Raw genomic sequence first — 16,727 nt, forward strand, 5'->3', positions numbered from 1 at the left:
GTATTAAAAAAAAAAAAAAAAAAGCTTGCCTTACGTGGCTCTCAGCTCACACTAAAGAGCAATGCTGCCATTATATTCTTACCAAATAAAAAGGAAGAGCGCCCTGCTACTGTGATTGTTCCCTGTTGGTTCTTTATATTAACTGCCATCAGTGTATCAGCTACAAAAGTTGCTACACTAGGTGTTTTTAGGATCCTTAGCTTTGTTGCTCAATATATTAGTCCTGCTTTTTGAGCATCATGCTGCTCAGTACCTATAGCCACAGATAACCTACTTAGCATTTCTATCATCATACCCAAGGCTGTGCTTTTGTTGTGGTGGGACACTGTGCACTCCCTTGACATCTCAGTTTTCTGTGCAGGGATGAAAAGGACCTGAACACTACCCAGCCCTCCATTTAGTTTTAAAAGCACCATTAGATCTATCCTCTTAATTTAAAATGGAATTCTCAATTGCTGGAATGATACTTCATTGTTTACTTTTTGTGAGCATTTGTCATACTACCAACTTAATTTAATGCCCATGAATAAGAACAGTCTCAGTGAGACACTGTCTCCAAAACACTGGTTCCCAACTCAATTTAATTTAGATTAAGCAAACCACAGAACTGTGTATTAATGATCTGGCTAACATTATATTGCTGCATACACAATTTTAACATCATCCTCAAGCATGATATCTTTCCTTAGTGTACCAACTTCATTCCAAACAAGTTTGCAAATACAAACCCAAACAGTAATATTTTTACATATTTGCATTCTATACTGACTGCAATTTAGCATGTTTGCATAATGAAACGTACTGTTTTATGCATTCTGGTATGACAACGTATTCCATGGGGATGAGTTCAGCTAGCTCTGCCAGGGTAAAGACATACCTAATTTTTTGGCTGAATTTTGAGCTGTGGAAGAACAAACGTAAAGTACAGTTACAATTTAAAGTATTGGATACATCACTCAATATTAAAAGTAAAACTTTCTGACATGTAACACACACAGAGATACTTTCAGTAAATAACACAAATTTCAACAATATTACCTAATGAAAGGTTTTGTGATGGCCAGAAGTGTTCTGATAAACCAGGAAGGATGAACTATTATTAGTGATTTCAGGTTTTTCCTTAACCTAAAGATTGGACATCAGTGTTAGAACAAAAGAAGTGAAAAACAGCAAAAACATAATTTCTACTAACCAATACTACTGCTGTCTGGCACGTACAGTCTAACGAGTAAGCCTCTATTAGAAAAATGTCAATCTACCAAGAGGATAAAATTAACAAAAGCAGGTCATGCTGAATGTAAAATTTTGAACTGCTGGCTTTAGACATCATTAAACCTTTCTGATAAAATATCTGGAACAATACATTTCTACCACTTAAGAGGCAACATAGGAAACTCTTATTTCTACACATTTTAACAACTGTTCACATAAAAGAATAAAAAGTAGAATTCCCTTGACAAATGAGGTATATGTACAATAGGAGAGAAAAGCCTCCTTCAACTGGGATCTTAGAGAGAGACTTTTTTTTCTAGGGAAAAAAAAGACACCTAACCATGACTACTTTTATTTGAAGTCTTTCATCCAAAGCATAGTCACTGTTGTATAAAACTGGTTCTTCAGCCAAAAAGAAACTTCAAATCCATACTCTCTGTATATTCTATGATGACAAAAATCCCACATTTTTTCCTCACTTTCATGCCTATTCACTGGTCAGATGAGCAAATATGTACACACTGATTGTGACAGCATTATAAACGCATATGTAAACACTCGTGATTCTAGGTGACGCAAGAGGCAATTTTGCTGCTTCTCATCATATGCAAGAGAATTGCTACACATAGCCTTCCATTTAACTCCTCTGAATGTTTATGCAGTTTTGATACTGACCTGCCCAGAAAAGTACCAGCTTTAAAGCTCAAGTTAAAACAAAACCATATTGTACTACTGTATGAAGGAGTCATAATGTATCTTCCATAGCAAGTGTCCTGTTATGGTTCATCAATAGTATCTCCAACCCCAACATACTACTTTTCCACTACTGTTACCTGAAGGGTGGGGGTGGAGGGCGTGAAGGGGGGAGAATCTCCAGCACGTTTTTTTGAAGCTGCCTAAACTCATACTATGCTAATCAGAAATTCTGAAAAAGAATACACAACCAAGAAATGTAGAGATATTTTGACATTAAGACATATTTTACCTTCTGTCAATTTGCTGGTAACATTTCCTGAGCCAGCCTAAGCTTGGCATTTTTCTCCGCGTTGTAGCACCATTTAAGTAAACTATCATATAGTTCTCTGCTACTAATAATTCTAAAGTGCCAATAACATACCTGAAGAGATAAAGAAGAAAGCCTTCAAATCACATTGTGGATGACTTAACTTATCTCTCTCTCTCTCTCTCTCACACACACACACACACACACACATTGTGGATGACTTAACTTATCTCTCTCTCTCTCACACACACACACACACACACACACACACACACACACACACACACGACAACCTGCCCTTTGGTAAGAGTTTTAAAGAAATGTTATTCACAGAATTAAAGTCTTAAGAATTTTTAAACTAAAACTTTAAAAGTGGTCATATCTAAATTTAATATTTTAATTAGATATGCTGCTTCTCAAATATAAAATACTATATAAAAGACGACAGAACATGTGTAGTTCTTTCTGAGGAGAAAAACTCTGACAGTGGAGTTTCATTCAGAACAGTTTTTAATGACAGAAAAATATTACTTACTTAAACAGATTGTCCATTAGATATCTGTAGTCTGGCTGATTGCTTTCAGGCATAAAGCAGACAGCAAACACAACAATGGCATTTAACCCATCACCATAATAACCTAGGAAAAGCAAACGGAAATACAGCAGCAATAAGAACTGACACCTTATTGTAGTCTGATCAATTTCATATAAAAGGGCACTTACTGTGCTCTCTTCTTCTCTATTTCAAAGTGCTTTACAAAGGTAAGAAAACATCCCATTTTATATGGGGGTCATAATACAGACAAAGAAAGGCTCAAGAGACATTTATTTAAAAGGTCTGCTTTGTTACATATTGTTACAAAGAATAGCCGAAATTTTAAAAAATGAAATAAAAGCCCCTCTCTAATCTCTGTGCTTTAGCATTTTTAATTTATTTATGCATCTAACAGCATTTTGCATGGTCAATTTTCCCTTCCTTTCACATAGAAAGGAAAAAGAAAAACACATTAACCAGCCTGCTAGGGAATCTAAAAGATTTTGCACACACTGTATATGTACACAGAGTATACTCAATCTACCAAGACTTTCCCAAACAGTGAAATGTACCCAGACAGTTATGATATTCTCTTAAAGTAACTTAACTTTTTCCAACATCTTGTGGAGTTTTTTCCCCCTTAGTGTAAGGTAATGAGTCATGATGAGGACTATACTTCATAGATTTTTGTTGTGTTTTTTTAAGGTTTTCTTACTGCAGGTCATAATGGAGCCATCCTCCAAAGAACCTTCATCCATTTGCATCCAAAATTATTCCTTTTCTTCCTGTTCAGTTGCACATTAGATGCTAACAATTCTCAAAAACATCATTATTTCTTACCTCCATGACTGATAACTTTTTTATAGGGTTCAATTGCCTTCATGTCCACCCGATGGTCCTGTTCTCCAATTCTAAACATACGCCAGCGTCGCCCATCCTCTCTCTCTTCTGCTGCAGTATATTCAGAAAGCGATCCTCTCCTAATTACTTCAGTAGTTTTTGGTTTTGGAAGATCGTCTGCCAAAATTAAAACATGTTAAAGACCATTGTGATTATATGTGGCTGTATCTAATCCAATTATTAGTTAACCACTTTACTATCTGCTTAGATTGTTATAATTTTCTCTGGTACTGGACAGAGATAATAACAAACTTGTATCAGGCACTCCAAGATGTGGATAAATGAGATTATATTGTATTCTTGCATGAAGTGGTCACAGTACCTTTCCTACATCAGCATAGTATCTTAGCATTCATATGAATGCTCAGATTCTCTTGATTGTATTTTATCATGAAGGGTCTAGCTACTTATAAATTTCTAGCTACACAGGAGGCCTTTTAGCAAATATACATATTGTTTTAAACATTCATTCCCATAAATACCATCAAAAAATCAACAGAAAGTGGTTAACTTCAATGATTGTATTTTGTTTGATCAGATTTACAGTGAAGCAACTTACACATTGATAATATCTGGCAAGCATACATGCAGACAAATTTATAAGGAATTAAAGCCAATTCACATATGCAAAAAAAAAAACAAAAAAACAGTAAGTGAAATTTATGTTTAAGAGCAATCTGAAGAAAACAGATCTAATAAAACTGGTGATTCTTTGACTTAGTTGCACAGACCTTACCCAAAAGTGAGAAAAACCTACTGCATGTTAGTTGTCTGTTTCCAAGACAAAGCTGTTAATGGAAACTATCCTTCCAGGAAAATGAAGACAGCAGCATTAAAGGAAGAAAAGACAGAAACCCTTTTCAGCAACTTTTGCAACAAAAGTGGACTATTTCCTCAGTTACATTGTAAAGTTATCCTGAAGTGCCAACTCATAGTCCCTCAAGAAGTCAAAAGATGGCAATCCCACTCCACAGTTAGATCCACATAACCTCTAACTCTGAATGCTGAAGTTATGATACTTTAAAAACCCCTTCATTTAAGCTTTTTAAAAAATAAATTAATGTTTGATGCCTTATTTTCTTTCCCCAATACCCATTATACTCAGTAGTGTTGCAGTTCATTCAGGAATGAACTGCTCTTACGAGTATTTAAAAAGAAAATCAAGTAAACATTTAACATTAGGAGAATTCAGAACTTAATATTAATTGGTACTTTAGATCAAAACTTAAGACAACATCATTAATCTTCAGCACAAAAATAAGGTAGTATGGACAACTGTCAATTTTTGTATGAGTTGTTTTAAGAACCCCAGCAGCCTGATAGGGAAGGATTCTTAATTTATAAAAAAGACCACAACTCTGCAGTTTGATTCTCATCTGAATTCTTATACAGAGCCCACTGACTTAAACAAGACTTAATACAGGCTTGAGGGCTCCCTCTGAAAAGAATGTAGTGTCAAGGCCTTATTTCCAGTTTTAGAACAGCCTTACTGTTCAAACTCAGTTAAACATAGTTCTGGAAGTACAATATAAAATGAAATTCTTAGGTAATTAAAAAAAGGTTTTACAATTTTAAGAGTCCTTTGGTGATCATTAAGTTTGAAATGGAAAAGGTTTCTAAGGTGACTGACTCTTTCTTGCTTATTAGGATAAAAGAAAGGATCAGGCGTTACTCAGATTTCTTGCTTTCTTCCATCATCTTTTCTTTCTAACATACTTGTACCATTTTTACCATATTTATACATTTTCTATATACAACATCTAATTATTTGGGGGGTGGGGAGAGTTCTTAACTTCAAAGTCATCCTGGATTCAGTAAGTACAATAAGGCACCTGTGTGTAAGGAAATTTGAAACATTACATGTGGTAACAAATCCTTACCTTCCCATTCAAACTCATTACTATTCTCAGATGGAGTATCCAAGTCATCCAAATCAATCTCCCCACTCTCATCCAAGTCATCCGACAAAACTGATTCTTCACTGTGATCCAATGTTAGACTAATATCTGGAGCCATTAATTTCTTTTTAACTTTGTTTCCATTAACCTCTAATGAATTTGGGAAAAGAAGAAAAGTCTAGTTATTTTACAATCTAAAAGTTGAGCATGTTTGCACATTCATAGCTAATTCATTACACCACAGTGCTGAAAATAGTAAAATTAAGTCCCTAATAAATGAACATTTATCATTTCAACCAACTTTTCATATCCCCAACAATATGAAACAGAATAACTTTATTGCTGTATCAGTACGTAAGTCCAGGATTCCAGGTCCTGTACTCCACCCCTTGTATTTCGTATTGTAATAGTTTTCATGTCATTCTAGTTCTCCATTACAACACTTTCTACAACCAGCAGTGTTTTTTAGTATTGTGTATTTTCCATTTTGGACAGAATCTGTGACAGCTATATATTGAAATACATGGTAAATGGCAGTAAATTAATGTGACAAAACAATACAACACAGCACATTCTGTTAGACTTCAGGTGCTAACTTGCATTAGAGATCAGAGAAGATTGTGTTATTTAACTCTTAATAGTAACCATCCTTGAAAAAAAATCTACTGATGAACAATTTTTAAGTAATGACTGACAAAGGTTAAAGATTAACAGGTGAACTCAACATGCTCAAAGAAATGCGGCAAATACTTGCGATTCAAAAAGAAGTTGAAAAGAGGAAATAAAATTAGTGACACATCCAAATATCAAGCTAAATTAGACAGACAAGATCCAAGAAATCCCAAAAGTTAAGAAACAAACACGATGTAGTACAGCATGGTTATTTCTAGATCTAAGCAACAGCCATATACCCTCTTTTCTCCCTCGAGATACTGTGTTTCAGTTCTAAGATCCACTGCAACCTATATTAAAAGGACATTCAGAAAGAACGCAAGATGTTCAGTAGAATTCATTCAGGTCTTAAAATTGACAGAAAGACTCATCTTTATTTGGTTTCTGTGAATTCAAGACCAGTCATGAAAATATAGTGCAATAGTTCATGTTTAGCACATACTAACTGGCTTTCAGTTTACAGGGCAAGACAATGCTTTCAGAGCAATATATTCCATGAACCTGTTTTTCCTGGACAATAAACCTTGATAGTATGTATTAAAAACAAGTATACTGATTAAGAAGCTGCTTACCTAAGACTGACTTTTTACCTTTTTAAAATGTTGTGCAGCAACTTCCATATTTCTAAGGAGGCCATTTAGGTTAGAAATAATCAGTTTGACTGAAGCTACAGATTCTTACCAGGCTGTCCCTCTCTTCCAGTTGCATCTGACGTATCTGCTTCAGCATGGTCATCCTCAGGCAAGGGCCTGGTGCAGGGAACAGAGATGCATTTCGTAAGAAATACAGCTTCAATGCACAAGGTTCATTTGTGAACAGGTATACATGTCACCTGGTTAGAATGTGCTTTTTAACACACAATATGCACTTTACAAAAAGAAAGTTATGGCCCAGAGTCAGATTAATCACATTTGAGGACTCAGCTAAGCTGTCAGCAGAGCACTAGAATGGTGGAACACTGAGCTGCAGTTTCAAGTGAGTTTTACAGGCTGATATGAGACAAGTCAGTGGTTACTGTCTGCCTGTTATTACAGGCACCAGACTGTTTATGTTTTCTTCACCCTTCAAGTCATCTCATCTTTTAACACCAAAAAACCCCCCAAAAACAATTCAGTTTGTTTTGCTATGAAGCTCAAGCAGTTCCTTAAAGGCATAAACAATACTTCATTTACAGTTCTGACAGCCATCCTAAATTTTGGACAACTATGTTCTTAGAAGTCCTATTTTCAGACATAACTGCGTGACATCATACTTTGAAACCTTCAAGATACCTATAAATAAGACAAAGCAAAACTGTAGGAAAGTATGGGGAAAACGGTGTATTTTAGCAGAATTAACCATACTGCACAAAACAGGACGTTTCAGTGAAATGCAATGTCTTTGCCATAGCTTTGGATAAGGCAACAAAGGAAAAAGTAAAACTGAGGATTAAAAGAAACTTAAGTCAGTTTTAATAGAAAAATTATATACAAATTTTCTTCTTAAGAGCTTATACTAGTCAGTATATTTCTCTGGAAAATGCACTCCTTTATTGTGATGCATACCTCTAAGTTTCAATTTGAAATTCTCTCTCAGTACCAACAACCAACCTCAAATTAGAACTGACTTATACTTCAGGATTTCCCCTGTTTGTGTAGTTCTTTAAAGGCTTTACAAAATGTTCCAAAGCGTACTGTTCAAATTGTTTCCAACTTTGTTAACCAATGCTTATAAGCATAACATTCAGTGAACTACATTTCAGTTTTTAAAAGCATAAACAAGAACACACAAAAACTACTTAAACTCACAAAAGATACCCTGGAACCTTAACCTTACTGTAATCATCACTATGCTAATGTACAAAATTTAAGCCAATCTCTTAGGAATGATGTGCTGTCCTTGGCATCACTAACATAAAGATCCTCTTCCCGATGCATGACAAAGCAAGTTTCAAGACTCTTTGAACAGTACTATATTATTTTAAAAATGCCTGCTTCCAATTAGTAAGTTACCTTAGGTCTCACAAACATCAAGAGGAGGAGAAAGTGGCCCATTTTGTCCCAAGGAGTATACAAAAACAAAAAGTATGCTTTGACGTCATGATTAAAGCTTTACTGGATCCTGTTCAAAAAGAGTAACTGACTTTAATTATAGGCCCTGCTTATGAAAGAAATTATTCATTTTCATAGATTAGTAAGATAGGTATATTTTATTTGTATAAGCCATCACTTACCTAGGAAAATCTTCATCTTGCCACTCTTCCTTAAATTCAACACCTTCCATCCTCAGTCCAGCCTGAATACAGTTAATACAGATTCCTGGCAAGCTAGGGCCTCTTGTCTTTGGAAGGAGATCAAAAAAGGGACCTGTGGGAAAGAACATCACAAAGTTTTAGCTCAACAACATTGTAAAATTTGCTTTATTGAGTACTCACAAGCTGTCATTTTTCCCTAAAGATAGTATTTAAGGAATTGCCGTGAAACTTGCAAAAGACAAATCAGTTAGGCATGACAACAGGTTCTTGTTCAACTGATCAAGCTAATAATTTCTTGTCATCCTGCTTTCAGGATTTCAATAGGAGATTATTTCTGGCATTAAACTAAAGGTTTCAGCTTTATTTCAAAATAACTATTTTAATTTGAGAGTTATTTTATTCTTAATAATTAGAAGAAAGCAGGAGATGTTACTAATAACCATTTCAGCATATCAGCCCCACCGTTGCCCCATGCTGGAAAAGAAGACAAGAACTAATAATTACCTTGACTTTTAATATTTCTAGTCACCAGTGCATCAGAAATAAATACAAAACCACTTATGTAGTCAACGTATTGCTTAGAAAAGTCTTAAACTTAGAGTAATTGCAAAACATACAGCAACTCAGAGTTTTAATTGTAAATGACACGGTGAGCTTCAAAATAAGTTATTCCTAACATATCAAGCAAATTTTGAACATGATCTCTTCATAACAGTGTCCCTTGCATGCCAGCTTTTGTAGCTTAATGTAGGGAGCTAGGGAACACCCCCCAACTAACCCTCACCCCCGACCTAAAAAACAACCATTGTTAGCCCATTAAATCTTTCAATAACACCTACCTTTGAGTTCTATTTTATAGGTTTTTTGGTAGCATCAGTCTAGATCAGGTGCTTAATTTAGACAAAAGCATCACAGAGATTTAGTCCAAAGCAAAAGAGTTACGACATCTCTGACAGTTCAAGTTTTTCAACAAGAGGTCTAAAAGACTGTTCAATCTCCAACTTCTAATAATATTTGCAAATACGTCCATCTATTTACTGCTTAACCACACATCCGTTTGTGTAGCATTTATACCTTTGATTTGGCCCTGGCCCAAATCTTGGCTATGTCAGTTCATTTACTAAAAGTAGTACCATATTTGCTTAAACCCCATGCAGATACGGCCCAGTGAGAACCCTACAAGGTGATACTTTGCTAAGGTCAGCTTCTTTACCCCAGAGTGAAAGAGTGGTTTCAAGCCAAATTCTTTTAAGACTCAACACTGAGAAGACTTTCACCTAAGAGTGAAATGTATAAGGCTAGTACAATAATGCTGACCATGGTGGCTTAAAGGCATGTACATTGTTTCGAACAGTTCTGACATTTTGCCAAGGACAATAAGGAAATGTATCACCTGTTCAGTTTTCAGCCAAGAAATCAAATATCAATTAACAGCACTGTATACAATGGATTAAGCCAATCCATTACTGGTGTATTTGCAAACACTGGACTTCTCAAAGTAATCCTAAAAAAAAGTAGAGATTAAAACATATTATACTGTGCTAGATAAAATTAAGCAGATACTTTATAGTGAACTCCATATCTGTCTCAATTTCAGAATGCATTTGCTCAGTTTACTGTACAGTCTTGAGATGCCAGCTCAGCAAACTCACCCTGGGATGTACAAGTCAAGCTGTGTTCTTTCAGGCTCACCCATCACCAGCCACAAGGAGTCCCTGATACTGGAACATGCTGAGCAATTCTGGTGATGCACACGTTAACTAATGGAATCCAGCTCTAATCTCACAGCGGTACTGGCTCTATAACAATGATAGGAGCATAAAATAAGAACTCACTAGCCTGCATGCACACGCTCACAGGTGATTAAGTCGGTGCCATCTTTACAGTCCGCAAAGACGACTTTGAACCATAGACCAACACAATGAGGGACAACATTCATATTTGATCGTATAGCCAATGCAGACAGATAATTAGTTTTACGCGACTGAATTTGTGTAGTGCAGCAATACTATACATTAACCAGAGACAGCATTGCAGAGTAAGACCAAAAAGCTTTGTGAATGTGTCTGATTCATTAACTCAAAAAGTTGTGTTTCCCAGAGACTGCAGTGCCATTCTAGCCCACAGTTAGGAATGCCGTCTGTTTTTCAGCCAGATAGACATGCTCCAGAAGGTGGCCACCATCCAACCATCCATCCCTTACAACTTTTAAAAATAATGTTCTTAATTCAGAATAGCTTCCTGCTGCTAGGGACACATGACTTGGCAAGTGCAACCCCTCTTCTTCTTCACTGGATGTTGGTATAGAGCTGTTTTTGCAAAGTTTCTCAGTTACACAACTGCTTAGTATTTATTAGAAACAATTTCAAATATCTGTTTGGAAGAAAGTTACATAATTGACACATCTATAAATAATAGCAGGAAAACATGAACTAGGCCTTTTCTGTATTGTTCTTTCATGGAACCTAACTTGATTATAAAAAAATCTACATACATGGGTTAAGGCAGATCAAGAGCAATAGAAAGAATAGACTGTCAGGAGCAAAACCTACCAAAAACAGATTAGTCACAAAAGGGTAAAGAACAGACTTTGACCTCAAAAGAAAAAAAAGATTTAAAAATAGAGAGGGGAACACAGGAGACCACGAAATAAGAAAACTCCTGCCTACATACATTGTGCAACTTTTTGGATGCTACTCCTGAAATTACTTCTGCTCAACTGGTATTAAAATTCCTACAGGACTTTTTAAGGTTGGGCTTTGCTGTAAGGCAGTAGTGCTCAACTTTTTGCTCACATTGGCCAAGTGAGTGGCTCAGGGGCAGCCCTCGAACTGGATCAGGCCCTGAGCCACCTCTCAGGGCTCTGATCCGCAGGACTGGGGCCCACACCACCTCCAGTTAAACCCTACATGCCCAGATCTTAGGGGTGCACCAATAAAGATTTTTGGGGTGATTTTTGGGGTGATTATTGACCAGCCAAATTGGCAGATACCAATCCAGTTGTTGACATGCAGCCCAGCAGCTTGGAGAGCAGCATCCAGCTGGTAAGTCTGTTGGAGGAAGAGGTGTGAGGGAGGGAAGGGGTATGGGGGGGCAGTTTGAGGCCCCTGCAGTGAGGGAGGGAGTAGGGCTGGGGTAGTGGCAGGTGCTACCCGGCTGGGCTGAGGCAGGGCACAGGATGGAGCTGGAGGCTCATCCAGGGGGTGGAGAAGGGTAGGGTAACTCCCGCCGCTGCACACACCCCCAGAGGAATAATGGGGCATGTACCCCCTTGGATCCGTGCATGGGGTGAGGGTGGATTGCTCGCTGCGTGCTCGGAGCTGGGGCTGCTCCAGCCTCTTTCCAGCGACTTTGCTAGGGCTGGGTGAAGTGGGGCAGGCAATGGCGGTGCTGGAAGGAGGAGACTATGGGGGGGGCTAGAGCCACCCCAAAATTAACCATAGCCCCCTCCCAGCACCTTTGCTGCCTGCCTCGCCCCACCTGGCCTGAGCGCAGCTGCCAGGAAGAGGCTGGAGCAGCCTTGGCCCCAAGTGTGCAGCCTGTCTTCTCCCTGTGCACAGATATGGGGAGCACATGCCCCCCATGCCTCCCCCAGGAGTGCACGCAGTGACAGGAGCTGCCCCTCCTGCAGCCTCTGGATGAGCAGCTGGCTCCATCCTGAGCCCCACACCACCCTGGTTGGGCAGCACCTGTCCCTGCCCCACTCCCTCCCTCACTGTGGGGGCCTCAGTCTGCCCCCCCCCCATAACCCTTCCCCTCACCACAGACTTACCAGCTGCACACTGGTCTCCAAGCTGCCAGGCTGCATTCCTGGTTGCATGCATGCAAGCAGCATTTATCAGTGACATTATCAGCCACATCAGCCAAAAAAAAAAAAAAAAGGTGATTGCTGATAATGTCAATTTTCCTTCTTTCAGTGCTGATAAAATATGGACTGATGCATTGGTGCACCTCTACCAGATCTGGCCCCAGACACACCTATCTGGCATGCCATCTGGCCTGCAGGGCTCCCTACAAGTCTGGAAATTTAGCAGCAGGGGAGCAGCAGTTGCTGCCACTGCTCCCTTGCCACCAAATTTTCAGTCCAATGGGGACTCCTGTGGCCTGGCTACACAGACTTGATGTGATCAGAGGCCCAGGGTTTGAGCATCCCTGCTCTAAGGTCATTGCTCCACAGTGTATGGCCCTTCAAGTATGCTGTGCACTAACTAACTAAGATCGATTAACTCTAGAGCTTAGTTCATTTCAGCAGGCTTACAATCCCTATCTGTATATATTCTGTCACACAACAGAGTCAACATGATGGATGTCACTGAGTGGCATGAAGCATTTCCTTTTATTGCATTAGAATTGAGAAATACTTGTCTAAAATAACTTCCCATAACTGAAGGAGTTAAGATAGACCTGCAGTTACGCTACAGTTCACTCACAATTCTAAAATAGTGCTCTTAATCTGAGGAAAGAAAAAAAAGCGTCAGCAACTTCCCAAAAGAATGGGATTTTGAAATTCAGCCATGTAACTAGAGATCCACATTAAAAGAAAGCAACATTTAATGGCCAAAATTCCATTTTGAAACTGTTTATAAATGTGTGCCATGAAGGAAGAAAATGATTAGTTTTCATTGAGGACAAGCTACCTCTTGAGCCTCCCTACTCCAGATGATTAGTAAGCAAGGCACTTTAATGAAAAACATCTTTCAACTCTAAGTAAACAGCTTTAATTGCTGAGGAAGTTACTTTAAACTCCATTTCATAATTGAAATAGTGAACTCAAGGCAAATTGTAAAGTAATAATTGCTCTTATTTGGTTAAGACAGGTTTGGGTTGTGCCTCATAATATATAGCCTAAAGTGTTATAATTGTTCTCAAGTACATGGTTTAGAATGTCATATTACTTAATAAACCAGTCATCTGAGGTGGCCAACAGCAATACAGCTTTGTAATTAGCAACCCTGGCACATGAAGCAATACAGATATGCTAGAGAAGATGGGAGTTGTTTCCGAACTTGATGCTGAAAATATTTTCATCCAGATTAAAAGCAATCACATTTAGATCAAGGTAAGAATTAGCTTTTCTCCAGTCCCTAGGCAAAAACAACAACAACCTCGTTTCTGAAAACCAGGAACAGATGCATGAACGTGTTAGACACGCATCTCATTTTCCAAATGAAAACAAAAGTTTACTGTTACAAGACAACCAAACAGCACCTTTAGTTTAACTGGGTGCCAGCAACATTCATGTTGAGTAACAATGATAGTCTGCATGCCTTGCCCCCAATGGTGGCCCACTGAGATCTGATGAACTCTGGAGCTGGCTGGGCTCATTCAACTTCCTAGCTTTGAAAACACCTTAAAAAAAAAATGTTTCTTTCTAAGAGAGATACTTAATTGCCTAGAACAAGATTGGAAGGTAGTAGCCTGATCAGTCAAATGCAGAAGAGAAGTCGCTCTATCAGACCAGTTCTTTAAGGGAAAACTGGAGCAGGAGGGAGAGAGAGAGAGAGAGAGAGAGAAGTGGGGCTAGAAGGGGACCTCAAGAGGACACCTAGTACAACCCTCCACTCATGGCGGGATGGTCCCTGACTTAACCATCCCAGTCAAGCATCCACCTGGCCAGCAAAACAGGCCTATTCGATGTACCAAGGAACATGACCTTCTACCCATCGTAAAATACTACAGCTGTTCCTCACTTAACGTCATAGTTATGTTCTTGAAAAACACAAGTTTAAGCGACACGATGTTGAGCAAATCCAATTACATCACAGTAGTTACCTATTAGCAGGTGGTGGCCAAACAATGCTATATCTGAACATTGTACAACTTTAAACAAGTACCTTCTCTAACAAATCAGCAATGTAATATAACAAAACAGTAACCAGGATGACGTTAAGTGAGAAGTACTTGCATACGCCTGCCTTAATAAGGGAGATCATTGCAGACACATCAACGGATTGCTTGGGACAAATAAAAAGAAACCAGGAAGGGGAGTGAGGTCATAAGTTAATAACAAGGGATATGGAATGGGCACCAGAAAGAGCTCATCAGCCAGCACCCACTGCCCCCTGAATCAGTTGAGGCAGCCTGCAGGTGTCGACCAGTGAAACTAGGCCCGGAGATGCCAGCAGAGGAGCAACAGCCCTGCACTCCCCCTGGTGTCCCCAGCCAGAGCCTCAGTCCTGACCAGTGAAACAGGAGATGAGATGACAGCTGGGTCACTTACTGACTTTAACTGTGCTCTAAATCAGGGGTAAGCAACCCCAGCACGTGTGCAAGAGCACAGCACCTGACGGTATTTTGCTTGACACGTGCGCCTGAGGGCAGATGGCAGGGATCCACAAGGGGTGCAACCCTCGTTGTGGCAATGCCGGCCTGTCCTGCCCTGCTTCCCTGCTGTCTGCCGCCGGCAACGAGCCGGGGTGGGGCTCCGTTGGGCAGTTCCTTGTTGCTTCCCTGCTGCCAGCAGCACCAAGGGCCTGCCCAGACCCGGGGCCGGCTGTGCCAGGCAGCTGGGAAGCTGCAGTTGGCTACACCAGGCGCGGCCCGGCTCACTACTGGCACGTCGGGGCGGCCAGCGGCCAAGGGGCCGGGGCTGCACTGCCACAGCAAGGGTCGGGCCCCTCGCGGCTCTCCCGGCACCAACACCCGACAGCTCGAGGCTGCGGGTGTTTTCGGCCCCTACCCAGGAAGGCTACCGCCCCATTCGAGGCGCACTCTTTGGTGCCAGGGGCAGCCCACTCGTCCCAGCCCCAACACCGAGGCCGGACCCGCCTCCTCAGCTCCTTTGCGTTTCAGCGGGGACCCGCGACGCCGCACCCAGGCTCCTGCCCCCGGCAGGGCCCCTTCCCGGCCCGAGGCACCGCACCCCCACCCAGCCCCGCGCTCCTCCCGACCTGCCCGCCGGTCCCGGCCGCAGCAGCAACGATCCGGACCCCGGCCCGGAAGTGGAAGTGGAAGTGGAAGCGGAAGCAGCGCCTGGCCCGGATCACACGCCTGGACAGGGGCAGGGTTGCGGGTCCGCGCGTGCGCAGTGCGAGCCCCGGCACGGCAACCCGAGCGAGGAGTCGCTCCGGTCTTTGCTCGGGCCTGGGCAGCCTCATGGGGCCGGCGCGGCCACAGTTGGTTCCTCACCCTCGGCCCTGTGTCAGAGCTGATCTTCACACGGGGGAAGGATGTTCGCAGTGAACGAGACGCGTTAAAGACTTCGGAGTTCATCAGAAATGTGCACTTACTAAAAACAGTGTAAAATAATCTGTATTGGGGCATGACCCTGAATAAAGAGCCGAGGTTAGGCTAGGATTATGGGGCAAAACCCACTTTGGGTCACCACGAGCCATCTGTCTCCTAAAGAAGCCTGGGCAGGATGCTGCCCGGCCCAAAGCTCTGTGTTTCTGTGCCAGCCTGCCACCGACAGCATGCAGCCTTGAGCAAGGAGCTGTGTTTGGGGTGGGACTACGGGACAAAATCCTTTTCAGGTCAAAAGATGCGTCCCTGCAATCGGGACTCTCGGCAAGAAGCTAGGTGGAGCCCTGCCTGACCCAAAGCTTGGTTTCTGCATCCCAGGCTGCCTGCTGACGGCCCTCAGGCCTGAATAAAGAGCTGGGTTTGGGTCGGGGGGTTTTGGGTCATCCCACCCAGAGCATGCATCTCTGCCAGAGGTGACATGTTGGGGGGGGGAATGGGGGCCATGCCCCCCTGAGATCAGCTGCCACCAAAACTGCTGCCGGCTTGTGCGGGCTGTCCCCGCTCACTGCTGCCAACAGTGCGGACAACGGCTGTGGGCAGTCCCCACTCACTGCCCATCACTGCCAACACTGTTGCAGCCGCCTGCAGGCAGTCCCTACTCAGCCTGCCCTCGTTGCTGACGTCACCGCAGCCGCCTGCTGGTGGTCTCTGTTCACCGCCGCCACACCCCTGTCACTGACACTGCCACCACCGCCTGCAGGTGGTCACCGTGCCCCCCCCCCACCTCCAGGGGCACGCAGTGTTTGTGATCTCTGCCACTGAGGCACTCTTCTGAAGAAGCCAGGGCAGGCCCCTGCCCAACCCGAAGCTTGGTTTTTGTGTGCCAGGCTGCCTACTGACATGCCCCAGGCCTTTGTACAAAGTCCTGAATAAGGAGCTGGGTTTGAGCTGGGATTATGGGTGGAAATCCTTTTTGGATCACCTCAGACCACGTGCCTCTGCCACTGGGAGATTCTTCTGAAGGCTTTGCAGGCTGCTGCCCAACCAAAAGCTCAGTTTTTGAGTGCTAACCTAACAACCGAACCCCACAGG

General features: G+C 41.6%; 1 protein-coding gene across 3 annotated transcripts in view; it reads right to left on the reverse strand.

The window, feature by feature from the left end:
- The window catches only part of BNIP2 (BCL2 interacting protein 2), a 26,254-nt gene extending 10,810 nt beyond the window's left edge, over window positions 1-15,444 (reverse strand). For 2 of the 3 annotated variants that reach the window (XM_019504359.1, XM_019504357.1), the window contains exons 1-10: window positions 15,344-15,444; window positions 10,106-10,252; window positions 8,433-8,565; window positions 6,902-6,969; window positions 5,531-5,698; window positions 3,591-3,767; window positions 2,751-2,853; window positions 2,198-2,329; window positions 1,039-1,125; window positions 803-901 (exon numbers count right to left, since the gene is read on the reverse strand). In XM_019504359.1, the coding sequence (XP_019359904.1) occupies window positions 803-901; window positions 1,039-1,125; window positions 2,198-2,329; window positions 2,751-2,853; window positions 3,591-3,767; window positions 5,531-5,698; window positions 6,902-6,969; window positions 8,433-8,482 (884 nt within the window). In that variant the 5' untranslated portion in view covers window positions 8,483-8,565; window positions 10,106-10,252; window positions 15,344-15,444. The remainder of the gene's footprint in view (window positions 1-802; window positions 902-1,038; window positions 1,126-2,197; window positions 2,330-2,750; window positions 2,854-3,590; window positions 3,768-5,530; window positions 5,699-6,901; window positions 6,970-8,432; window positions 8,566-10,105; window positions 10,253-15,343) is intronic. The other variant, XM_019504358.1, reaches the window with a different exon arrangement.
- Window positions 15,445-16,727: the final 1,283 nt, after the last annotated feature.

This window comes from Gavialis gangeticus, unplaced genomic scaffold (genome assembly GCF_001723915.1).
Source record: "Gavialis gangeticus isolate Ggan-Ray unplaced genomic scaffold, GavGan_comp1, whole genome shotgun sequence".
NCBI classification, from domain to species: domain Eukaryota; kingdom Metazoa; phylum Chordata; order Crocodylia; family Gavialidae; genus Gavialis; species Gavialis gangeticus.